The sequence below is a fragment of the Anguilla anguilla genome, chromosome 3 (genome assembly GCF_013347855.1).
Source record: "Anguilla anguilla isolate fAngAng1 chromosome 3, fAngAng1.pri, whole genome shotgun sequence".
Taxonomy (NCBI): domain Eukaryota; kingdom Metazoa; phylum Chordata; class Actinopteri; order Anguilliformes; family Anguillidae; genus Anguilla; species Anguilla anguilla.
This window is the reverse complement of record NC_049203.1, coordinates 34151713-34164211: the sequence shown is the minus strand read 5'-3', so window position 1 is coordinate 34164211 and position 12499 is coordinate 34151713. Positions and strand designations below refer to the sequence as shown.

The following is a 12499-nucleotide window of genomic DNA, read 5'->3' as shown; positions in this document are numbered from 1 at the left end:
GTCCATCTTTATAAGTTGTTCCACTTGGTCTGTAGTCTGTCCTTGCAATACAGTTGATTCACCATGTTGTTCGCCACTCTGGGCCATTGCATCATCCTCATTGCTGATCGGAGGGCCAGTTTAAAGCATCCAAGAGATCAATTCAGGAAGTTCACATAATATGTTTTAAAGGCCCAGGACTTGGGAATGAACCAAGGAGGTAGCACTTGTAACCCAGCAGATAATGAATACTTCTGTGCCCCTAAGTGTATTTGATCTGAATAATCTCAGTAAATCTCCGGCTGTCCACATTATTAGGTACAGCTGCTCATTAATGCAAATAGCCTGCTCCTCCAAGCAAATCATATGGCTGCAACTCAGCGTATATAAAGCGTGCAGATATGGTGAAGCGGTTTAGTTGCTAGAATGGGCAAGAAGTGTGATCTAAGTGACTTTGATTGTGATATGATTGTTAGTGCCAGACATGGTGGTTCCAGCATCTCAGAAACATCTGCCCTCCTGGGAGTGTCATGCACTACATGCTAGAGTTTAGAGACAATGGTACAATAAATAAAAAACATCCAGTGAGCAGCAATTATGTGGACGAACACACAGTGTTAATGAAAGATGCCATAGGAGAATGGACAGACTTGTTTAAGCAGGCAGAAAGGGCACAAATGCTCAAATAACTGCTGTTTTCAAAAGCGGTGTGCAGAAGGGCATCTCTGAATGCACAACGTGTTGAACCTCGAAGCGGACGGGCTACAGCAGCAGAGGGTCCACTCCTGTCAGCTAAGAGCAGGAAGATGAGGCTACAGTAGTAAACAGCATGAATCAATAGATCCATCCTGCCTTGTGTGAACAGTGCAGGCTGCTGGTGGTGGTGTACTGGTGTGGGGAAGGTTTTCTTGGCACACATTAGGCCCCTTAGCACCAATTGTGCACCGTCTGAGTGCCACAGCATGCCTTAGCATTGCTGCCATCCATGCGCATCGTTTATCACAGTCTACTCTTATTGTCCAGCATGCTGGATGAACGTGGTAGTGATAAGATGAACACATAGGGCCATATTTGAGGACAGTTAAAATAGATAAAGGTCAGGTCTAGGTTTAAACTGCAGTTTCAAAGCAGTTCAACAATTGCAGGGGGCAGTATTAGTCAAGCTCTAGACACAAAAAGGAAAAGAGAAAGCAGGACAGCATTCTTGGGCATGTCCTGCTCTGTAAATTCAGGCAAGGGCATGGCCTACAGCAAGGCAAAATGATCTACAAGTTGACTTAAAAATTTCTATAAAATTCTGAATCTAAAATCCCACTTTTGGTTGTGGCACAATGCTAACCCAACAACAGCAGAGAGTTCTCAATGGAACCCCACGTGAGACCTGACTGATGTTTGCTCCCGAAAGCCACAGCCATTGCAGAGAGCCAGAAGTGCTGGACACCAGGGGGAAATATACAGGATACACAGCGCCACTGTGTCATACACACAGTCTTCCTGATCGAAGGTCACTTTGATGAAGATCTTTCAGTCGAGCCGGGCGACGTGCGCGAGCCGAGCCGTGGCTGCCAGCTGGGATTGGCTCTTACCCTGCCGAGCGGCGAGCGCTGCAGTCAGTGGGTGGATTGCGTGGGCAGAAATGAATGCCGGGGGAACCTTTTTTCGAAATGGCTTCAGCAGGAAACGTCAGAGGGGACTTGCGTAAATCCCTCCGTTGTAGTTCACTTTAGCTGTGCCCGGACAAAGTCGGCGCGTGTCAGAGCGCGAGGAGAGTGGGCGGCTCAACAATCCCGCCGCTCCCGAGCCGCTCGCCTGGACGGACTGGGTGACGCGCAGACAGAAGCAGGAGCGAGAGCACGAATGTCTAATGACGGTTGGGAGGCGGAGTCGGCATTCACCCATTCAGTCCATAGCGCATTCTCCCTGGGCCAAGGACAGACAGCGCTCCCTCCTACGCGCTACCTTTTTATCTGACAATTCAAAGAGCCTTTTCATCAGCATGAACATTTTTATTTCCTGAGAGTGTGAATGTGGACTCATTCAAGTCCTGAGACTTGAAGGCTTATGCAAACTGTACAGAAGATTGGATGCGGCTAATGAACAATCTGCTTAAATCCACTTTTTTATTCGGCTAGTCTTATTGTCGAACTTTTACATTTCTTCTCAGTTAAACAGATGCATGCATCCCCTGGGAATGTTCAAATGCTCACGGTGTTGCATTTTACAGGTCCTATAACTCATCGCTGGAGCTGAACGGAAAGAGTGACATTTGACGCAAACAGCAGCTGTGCCTGGACCAGGAATCAGATATTACATCCCTCAGGTCCAGAGCCGCGGTCTGAACTGCTGCTTCGCACAGCTGCCTAATTGCAGACAAATGAATCGCAGGCATACGCTGGGCATTAAACAAACAGTAACCACAGCAGCAATAACGCAAACCCCGAACGCCTGCTGCTGGTACACACTCCTGCACCCACAATTCCTGTCAGCAGCATTTTTAAAGCAGAGGGCTAAACTGACACGAGGAGACCTTCAGGGAGGGCCCTAGGACAACGAACAGGGTGTCAACTAATTAAGGTCCCATAACCCAAAGGCAAACACGCTGCTACCAATGTGCTTAGGGCAGGCTGGTGTATTCACCCTATGTTTTCAGCCACTAAGCCACTAAATACTCTACTTTCATCACGAGCGATAAAAAGCTGCTAGTTGTCGTACTAGCTGCAGTATACTGTAACACCGAAGAGATAAGAGCCCAGGTGATCTTTCACATCTGACTCTGACTGTTACTCTAACTAAGACTGCTTCAAGTACACCATCTCAGCAGACAGAAGAGATCGGCCACAGTTGAGAGGGTGGTTCATCCCACTGAATTATAAGCCTGGTGAAAGACAAAGAGGCCAAAGAAATGAACAAAGCACACCCATTAAAAGGAACAACACCTTTGTGCCTTTTTACTTGTGTTTCATTCAATAAAAAATTTTCATTGTTGGTTTGGCCAATTTAATGTCAAAAATGAAAAAAAGTTAATGAAAATCAGTTAATCAATCAAATAAATGATTTCTCTATTGAAGTAAACCAGGATAGTCTATCCTGTAACACATGAAGCACATGCTACACTAATTTTTCAGTATGCCCTGGACAAGGAATTTTAGTCATTGCCAGCTGTGCAAAATACCTTCAAAATACCTAACTTCAAAGATTATTAAACAATTAAAAATCCACTGAGCCATAAAAATTATAAATGCATTTAATGCATTTCTACGTAATTTCAGCTTTTTCTTAAAGGACTGTTGTTTTCTATTTAATTATTATTCTCTGAATTGAAGTTAACTAGCAAGTGTGTTGATAAAAAATCTCAGAACACCTGCAATTTTTAAGATCATTATATATAAAATAAGTATGTGTATCAGGTAAACTGGTGTGTATCAGGTAAATTGATGTGTATCAAGTAAATTGATGCAGGTACAAGAGAAATTGATCATTTTGAATGCTCCAGATGGCAGGCTACTTATTTAGCCTGTCCTCTAACAAACTGAGGGCACAAAAGGGTTATCTTGAGAACAGAACCATATGGCTTCATTTCTGTTTTCTTTTTGATTCTGCACGAAGCTTTGGTTTAATCACCTCGTCACCCCTTTACAACGACTTCCTCCACTAATGAGGTGGTGTACACTCGGTGGCCAATTCATTAGGTATGCCTAGAACTGGGTAGGACCCCTCCTTTGCCTCCGGAACAGTGAGTTGCTCACGGCATGGATCGAACAAGGTGCTGGAAACATTCCTTAGGGACTTTGGATTGAGATTTGGGGAATGTGTAGAACACTGGAGCACACTGAGGGCACGATCATGTTCATGGAACAAGCGTGAGATGATGTGTACATCGTGACATGGCGCATTACCTTGCCGGTAGTCTTGGGATGCATATTGTCAGCAACAATGCTCAGATTATGCTCAATTGGTACAGTATTAAGAGGCCTACTATATGCTTAATGTGTGCCAAGAAAACGTTCCCCACACAATTACACCAACACCACCAGGCTTGACAAACAGCAGGATGGATCCACGGATTTAGGCTGTCTACGCCAAATTCTGACCATCTACATCTTGAAAAGAAATCGAGATTCGTCAGAAAAGGCAACATTTTTTCAATCATCAGTCTTCCAGTTTTGGTGATCATATGCTCATAGTAGCTTCATCTTCCTGTTCTTAGCTGCCAGGAGTGGAACCTGGAGTGGTCTTCTGCTACTGTAGGCCATCTGCTTCAAGGATTTACAAGCTGTGCATTCAGAGATGCCCTTCGGCACACCAGTGTAGTACACAGCTGTCATTTCAGCAGTTGTGGGCTTTCTGTTAGCTTGAATGAGTCTGCCCATTCTGCTCTGACCTCTTTCATTTATAAGGTGTTTTTGCCCACAGAACCGCGACTTACTGGATGCTTTTTGTTTAATGCACCATTCTCTGTAAACCCTGGAGATCGTAGTACATAAAAACCACAGGAGGGAAGTTGTTTCTTACATTCTGGAGCCATCACGTCTAGCACCAACATTTTATACCATGGGTAAAGTGCCACAGATCACACGTCCTGCCCATTCAAATTTTTGACCTAACAAGTAAACCTCTTCACCATGTTGGCATGCTTTATATACTGAGTTGCAGACACATGATTGGCTGTTAGGAGGAGCAGGCATTAAGGAGTAGGTGCACATAATGAAGTGGCCACTGAGTGCATTTCCTATGATACAGTTATTCAAGCATAGCACAGTCATTAATGGTCATTTACCAAACCGAAAGCAAAACCATTTAATCAATATCTAATAAGCATTTACAATTAATTTATCATTTACAAATCTTAGAAATGACGGTTAAAATACAGTAATGGAGGTCAATCAGAAGCTTTTATGTACAAAAAAACACAAATGTACGCATTCATGTTTTTGAATAATCATGTAGTTAGAACAATTTCTTTACAATGATGGTATTTTTCATTGTATGTAGTAAAGCAATTGGTGCATATACTAATCACTATTATGTGAATATATGGGATATCCTATCAAGATACATACTGTACTGGAAACAGAGACCTTTGAAGTGAAAAACCCGGTTTGCTGGGTGCTCTCCACTGCACTGTGAAGGTAAAATGATGAGCTTACATTGCATTCTCATCATCAAACTTCCTTGTTTGCTGTTGTTAAGGAGTGAAGAAACCCCTTTTGAATAGCATTCAAAGAAAGAGGACAGTCCAGAAAAGTCGCTACAAAACAACTGAGTTGAGGTCAAGAGAACCCTTTATTTCTCCTGCAGTGTATGATCATTTCTGTCTCCCAACTTTGACTGAGGTGAGCAGTTTTCATATTCATACAGTACATAGGCATTTACTGAATGATGTAAACACAAATTTGAAACTACACAAATACACTTCTGCCACATGGTGTGTCAAACTATGAAAGCTGCACAAACTCAAATTTCCCGTCCATAATGTGATGCAATGTGATGCAGTGGTCTTCTTCATTTTCTTTGGTGGGATAGCGCACATTTACCCCTTCGGGAGTGCCTCCAGTAGCATGTGCCCAAAGTAGAACAGATGACCATTGACCCCATGACCTCGGAATGCTTGAGGCCGAGTGCCGTAGTTACCACACATACTCAATTCACCTTAATCAAAGGGCAGATGGCAAGTGTGCCAAGTCTTCCATGTTTGCCTCAACACTTGCCGTTCAGCATGGCTTCATAAGAACAAAAGGATATATGATGAGGAGTACTGGCCATTCAGCTCTTCTTGGATTGAGAAGTTAGTGGAGCATTAAGTTAGATCAGCCACTGCAGGAACACTGAACATCAGCAGGAATTGAAGGAGACAGTTCCCTTACTTCAGCTTGCTGAATCTATGCCATCTATGTCAATCTACACCTCATTTCTCCAAGCATCAGCAGAGAAAACACACAAAAGACAATACCATCCAGATTTAATCAAGTCATTTATTGCACCAATGTTATTGACAAAAATGTACTGCAATGTTAATACATTATCACAACAATTGGAAAAATAACAAAATAACAAACCAAAAAAACTTTGATAACATTCTGATTTCAAGCTCTCAAATTAGTATGTATGTAATTCCAAACTGGATTCAGAAGCAAAAGTAGGAAACGTTAGAAAATGGCTTTTTAAGTCGGCTTCAGGCCAAACACTTCCTTCATCGGAGCTTCACTGGGACAATTTACAAGAATTCAGACAAGTGACGGACATCTGTGGACAGATGGACGCAAAAGAGGGGATACTATCCACTGTACATAACCATAAGGCAACCTAGTCAAGCATAACACAGGAAGAGTGCAGTAAAAGGTACTAAATCTATTAACATCAGCACACATGTTGCATCTTATTCTAGCACCTTCCATCAGGATTACTGGTTTTTGGGTTTGCGGTTGTGGCCAATATATGAATACAAATAATGTATACTAAAAGAAATCATCTGCATATTCATTGGTTGGTACAGGCAAAAATGACATTTCAGTAAAAGATAAAATGGCTGCAGTCTGAGTAAAAATTCACATCAACAGAGCATCATAATCAGGCCGGCTCACAAAGACACATATGGAGAAAAAGGATCAACTCAAAGGCATAGCCAGAAATGGACATACTGGGCTTTAAGAAAGAATGTGTAATATGAAAATGACTGACAGGTATGTGTAGTAATTACAATAACAGTCACAATTATCAATACATTTTACTTTATAAAGATCTTTTTTAAAGATCAATCATTCTAGTCTAGCTTCTTGCATATATATATGTATATATATATATGGTGTTCACATCTTCATGTATAATGTAGATACTGTACAGCACATACAAACATATACATATGATAAAATTTGTGAGGGACTGTAGATAGTGGTGCATCTGAATGTCTTTGGTACAAACATGTGTACTGTGACACTAATTCAGGTGAGTTCTCTGCAAACATGTTCACACTAAAGTAAATACAATGCAAGAAGACTCCTGGCCTCATCTCAAAACTCTGCCTGCTGTCTGACAGGCAAGGATCATGTACTTAAACAGCCATCGAGAGCTAGACAAACAAAGTCCTACCCGTCGGGGGGGGGAGAAAAAAAAAGAAATCAACCCAGTCGACAGCAGCGGCTGCTTCAGTCGGTTGGCAGTAGTCAGAGTGACACCAAATATACGTGTGCATGAATCGGGTTGAGAACTTAAAAGTCAAAGGTACGGGCTAAAGTGGGGGGAAACCTTGAAGTAAACCGAACGCTTTCAGGCGAAAGTTTATCTTGGAAGCGGTCGAAAGAAAACGCGGTCACGTGGAGCGGTGGCGGCTACGAGGCTTCGGCCGCAGGAGGCCTGGCGTCACTCGCCTCAAACTTCTGAGGGATTCCGTAACGGCGTAAGCGCCGATCGGGCCCCGAGACGCCGCGCAGGAATGATTCGGGGGAAGAGCTGGGCGCGACGCACAAACACGGCGAGTAAACACTTCACATGGCGTGTGGGAGGAAAGGCAGAGATCTTAAAGGCACAGTACTTTAGAAAAAGATTTTTTTTTTTTCAGTAACCTAACGCTATAATGGCGAGCACAAGTGATTCGGGAACATTACAGTGGAAAAGGCATACAAAACGAATGAAAAAAGACGCAGAAATTATGGAGACGTATAAATATCTTCATCGGGATAAGCATAATGAACTGGTACTGACCACGTGCACCACACATTCCAAACTACTCATTTAGCACATTGCAGCTTTGAGATGCCGTGGAAATGAACACAGTTTAATGTTTCACGCCTTAATTTTCCGTCAGGTGACTAGACAAAGAATGAGGGGAGTGTACATTAGTACAGATTCAGAAGAGACTACACGTGACTTTTAAAGCCACACTTTTCCCCTGGAGACACAGCAGCCTGCAGTAGGAAAAGGTTTCTATTCAGGTTCATGTCAAGCAGAATGTGCAGAATTAGGGAGGAGTCGTAATGTTGTGGTCGACAGCAATGCTGCCCAGTACAAACATGGCCGTCCTTTTCAACAGCAAAAGGGCTACGGACACCTCTTTAATCGATTAACCACTCGTCATTTGTTATTTCCAATGCCACCGGATATTGTAAAAACCACATACATTTTGGTGGTGGGAACGGAGGATTACAGGAGATTCCTGTTGCCGAAGATGTTATCCGGGTCCACGAAGTCCTTGACGGATCTGAGCATCCCCAAACCCACGTTAGAGATGGACTCCTTCATCCACTGCTTCCGTAGCTTTCCCACTGAAAGATGACAGGAGGGGGGGGGGTGAGGGGGGGAGCATGAAACAAAAACAGAAAAAAAAAAAACAAACTGGAAGTGCCTGAGTGTTCAGCGGGCTGCTGGGAGCCGATCAATCTTGCGAGAGTGAGTGAGTAAACAGTGGGTGATAAATGCTCTTATTCAGAACGGAGAAATGTTTTGCATGCCATGATTTATGGAGCCCAGCAGACTATCAAACTCATTAGGCTCTGTGCGTTCCCAGTGGAGCGGCCGGCCGCCGCGTGCCGTGTCCCACCCCCCCCCGGAGTGAGGGGGAGGGGGGCTGTGGGGGGGGGGGGGGGGGGGACACACGAACGGAGACGGGACCGCGCGGCTGACAGCGACCGTCCTGGGGCAGGCTGAACCGGGCTGCGCCGTGCGGTCCGCTTTCTCCCCCCCGCTCGGGGGAACGGGCGGACGTCGCCGCGCCCGAATCCCGCGACGGGTGAAAAATGAGGACGGCGGGACGCGGCGGCCACCTGGCGCAGCGCTGGACAGGTGCCACCGTTCCTCCGTTCACTCTGGTGCCCAGCGCTGTGCCAGCTGTCCGGCCCCGCTCTCTCCAGCTAAGGCGTATCGTCTCTGCCAAACGCACGTGTCCCTGGCTACGGACGCAAGCCAACTGCTTCCCTGGGCAACCGCTCTACAGCTGAAACCGGTTCCGCGGAAAGGGCTGGAAAAATCCACCTCTTTCCCTTTCCAGGGCCCTTCATTAGAGCCCGGCTCCGCCAGCCCTCTCCGCTCTCCTCTCAGCGGGTTTCCCACAATCCCCTGCCACAGCCACTGCGCCGCGAAAAGGACACGAGATGTGACACGTTCTTCCTCTGCGTAAGATTCCCGGAAAAACCGTAATTATTACGAGTGGCAGTTTGGAAACGATTGTTTCAAATGCGTGCAATTTGGAAGCTACAGGCAGCAGAAAAATGATGAGCCTCCTGCACATTCATTTGCCTGAGCTAGTCCTAGCTCCAGCTGAAATAAGAGACCATTAAGACTAATCAGCACTCCATGCTACCATTCTAACTATATAATAACCACGAGGACAAATGTAGCCACATGAGTAAATTCATCATTCAGACCAAAAAAAAAAAGGAAAATAAAACAAAAAACATTCACATTCTTTTCCAGGACTTTTCTCATGAGCTCCCTCTGCTGTCCAGAGCAAACGCGTCGACATTAAAAGCTTAAAATAACCGCTAATTAACGGGGACTCGAGCAGGATACACCAGTCTCCTGAATAAATGGAGAACTATTAATGTTTTTTTTTCCTTGGCCAGCTTCTGAACCAAAGTGAAAAAGCACCGATGTCGCAAGACCGAAACCAGCCGAACGTTCTCCATTAGTCATAGAGGGAGAACGGCGCTAATGGTGCGGAGGCGGGTTCTGAGCGCGCTCGGCCTCGTGGGTAAACGCAATTTGCAGATTCATCCTGTAAAATGCACAGCGTAAAACAGAAACATTTAAAGACTCACTCCACCTCAAATCCAACAGTTCATGCACTGTTTCTCGCTTTCAAAAGGGTTCCTATGCATCTCCACATGGCTTTCGTTACCATTTCACTAATTAAATATGTGGTGGTTCTAGCAGGACAGCTGTCACACTGACAAGGTCTCGCTACTAAGCTGGGTGCTTGTTTGCTGTGATCCCTTGGCCTCTGATATTTTGTTCTTATGTGGATTAACATCATAGATGTGCACGTGTGGTATGCAAATTTGGCAGCACATACACTACATGGCCAAAAGTATGTGGACACCTGACATTCAACATCTCATCCAAGATTATGGGCATTAATACGGAGTTGGTCCACCCTTTGCTGCTATAACAACCTCCACTCTTCTGGGAAGGCTTTATGCTGAATGTTGGAGCATTGCTGCAGGGTTTGCTTCCATTCAGCCAGAACAGCATTAGTCAGTTTGGGCACTGATTGGACGATTAGGCCTGGCTTGCCAATTAATCCCAATGGCATTGAATAGGGTTGAGGTTGTGCAGGCCAATCGAGTTCTTCCACACGATATGGACCTCAGTGTGTCAGGCCAAAACAGGAAAAGGCCTTCCCCAAACTGCTGGAGAAGCACAGCATCATCTTGAATGCGTTTGTATGCTGTAGCATTAAGATGTGCCTTCACTATAGGTCATATATTTTGCACTGAAAAGTGTTTTCATTGAGCTTTTCAAAATCAATCCATACAGCACTCTATTGCAAGCTGGCCATCTTTTCAACTGACGGTAAGTGAAGTGAAAAACAACAAGCCCCGCTCACCTCTATTACCTATATAGAGCAGTATCCAAGGTAACATTTGGTGCTCTTTCATTTTGAACGGTTGGAGAATTACGAAGTGAAATTTTTACAATTATTTAATTTAACAGTCGACATGCACGCTCGCAACAATCAACAAATCAACAAACTGTTCACATCCCTAATCAATACACTCCCCCCCAACCCCCTGACACACACGCACGCCCGCCCGCGCGCACACACCCACACACATGCACACACGCACGCCCGCGCACACACACACACACACACACACACACACACAGACACACGCACAGACACACACATACACACGCACAGACACACACACACTCTCACACACACACAGACACACACAGACACACACAAATACACACACACACACACACACACACACAGACACAGACACACAAATACACACACACAAACACACACACACACACACACACAGACACGCACGCACGCACGCACACACACACCCACACACACACACACACACGCACACACACACACACACACACACACATGCTGATCCCAGGGCTGATAGGCGATCCTGGGAAAGCGTGCTCTGGTTGCCCGGCAGGCGGAGACGAGGCCTCAGAAAACGCCGTGCGGATCTCCCGCAGGCTCCGCCCCCATCTCGCTGATTCGTGCCGACAGAACGCACCGCGGCAATCTGGCTCGCCCCTTCCTACTCCGCGGCGACCTGGCCCGCCCCTTCCTACTCCGTGGCTACCTGGCCCGCCCCTTCCGACTCCGCGGCGACCTGGCTCCCCCCTTCCTACTCCGCGGGGCGATTCATTGGCATTAATGAAGTTCGCTGGTCCTCTTTGTAACTGAATGTGATGCTTCCACCGAATTTGTGACACGCCGCCCCCATGCAGAGCTGTGTGTGACACACAACCCCTCCCTGCACGCTGGGCAGTCCATTTGTGCCGAAGGAAAGGAAATGGACTGCCCAGCGTGCAGGGAGGGGTTGTGTGTCACACACAGCTCTGCATGGGGGCAGCGTGTCACAAATTCGGTGGAAGCATCACATTCAGTTACAAAGAGGACCGGCGAACTTCATTAATGCCAATGAATTACACTGCATGTTAATGCAACATGTGAGCATCTGCTAACAGTTAGCAGGAAACAAACCCGAGTCTAAGATCTGAGGGTACTGTAAATGCTACAAAATAAGCCTGTTTGTTGCTGGGCAGCCTAAAATCACAGTTACAGGCATCCCCTCCTCACTCTCCTGTAGATCTGGAGGCTCTACACCTGAGAGCTCACTGATGCATCAGCGTGTCAGAGGATTCAGGCTCAAATATGAGTCAGCATATTACCGTAAGAGAGGAGCTCTGACTGCAGGGCACGGGGTCATCCGCGAGGCCCCGCCCCCGAGCCAGACACGGGGCTGTGAGGCCCGCTTCCCGCATCGCGCCCGGATGGCGTACCCGCGCTGATGCCAGCAGGCCAGCAGGGGGGAGGGCGGGGACGGGCCAGGCACACGCCCGCTTGATCCGTCTGTAACCCCGGGAAACGCCCCACGCGGGCTCTCGCACGGCCCCAAACCGGGCGAACAGCCCCCAGCCTCCTCCCGTAATTGGGCGAGAGGAAGAGGGGAGGGGCTAAGCGGAGCCGTTGCCGCCGTCGCCGAACGCGCGCTCCCAGCCCGCCGGGGCGATCGACAGGGCTGCCGAGGGGCCGGACCAGGCGCCCCTTACACGACGGGACAGATGAGGGGTTCCGAACGGGCTGGCTTGTGTCAACCCGCCCCCCCTCCCCCCCTCCAGGCCCGCCAAACCCCGCCCCTTCCCGCCTCTCGGACGCCCAGATGGGACCGGAGGGACGGCACGGGCCCGCCACCCAATCAGCACCTTCCAAATGTTTAACTAAGTGGCCTGTTCCCCCCCGCTGCCCGCCCCCACCCCTTCCTCTGCGGAGAGGGGGGGGGGAACAGAAGGTGCTGGGAGTGCATCATTACCTCTGTCACTGCGATAATTT

The 12499-nt window shown here is 47.0% G+C and overlaps 1 protein-coding gene across 1 annotated transcript in view; it reads right to left on the bottom strand.

Annotated features, from left to right (window-relative positions):
* Positions 1–5931: 5931 nt before the first annotated feature.
* The window catches only part of agps (alkylglycerone phosphate synthase), a 48936-nt gene continuing 42368 nt past the window's right edge, over positions 5932–12499 (bottom strand). Inside the window, exon 20 of the mRNA XM_035410305.1 lies at positions 5932–8237. Within this exon, the coding sequence (XP_035266196.1) occupies positions 8116–8237 (122 nt within the window). The 3' untranslated portion in view covers positions 5932–8115. The remainder of the gene's footprint in view (positions 8238–12499) is intronic.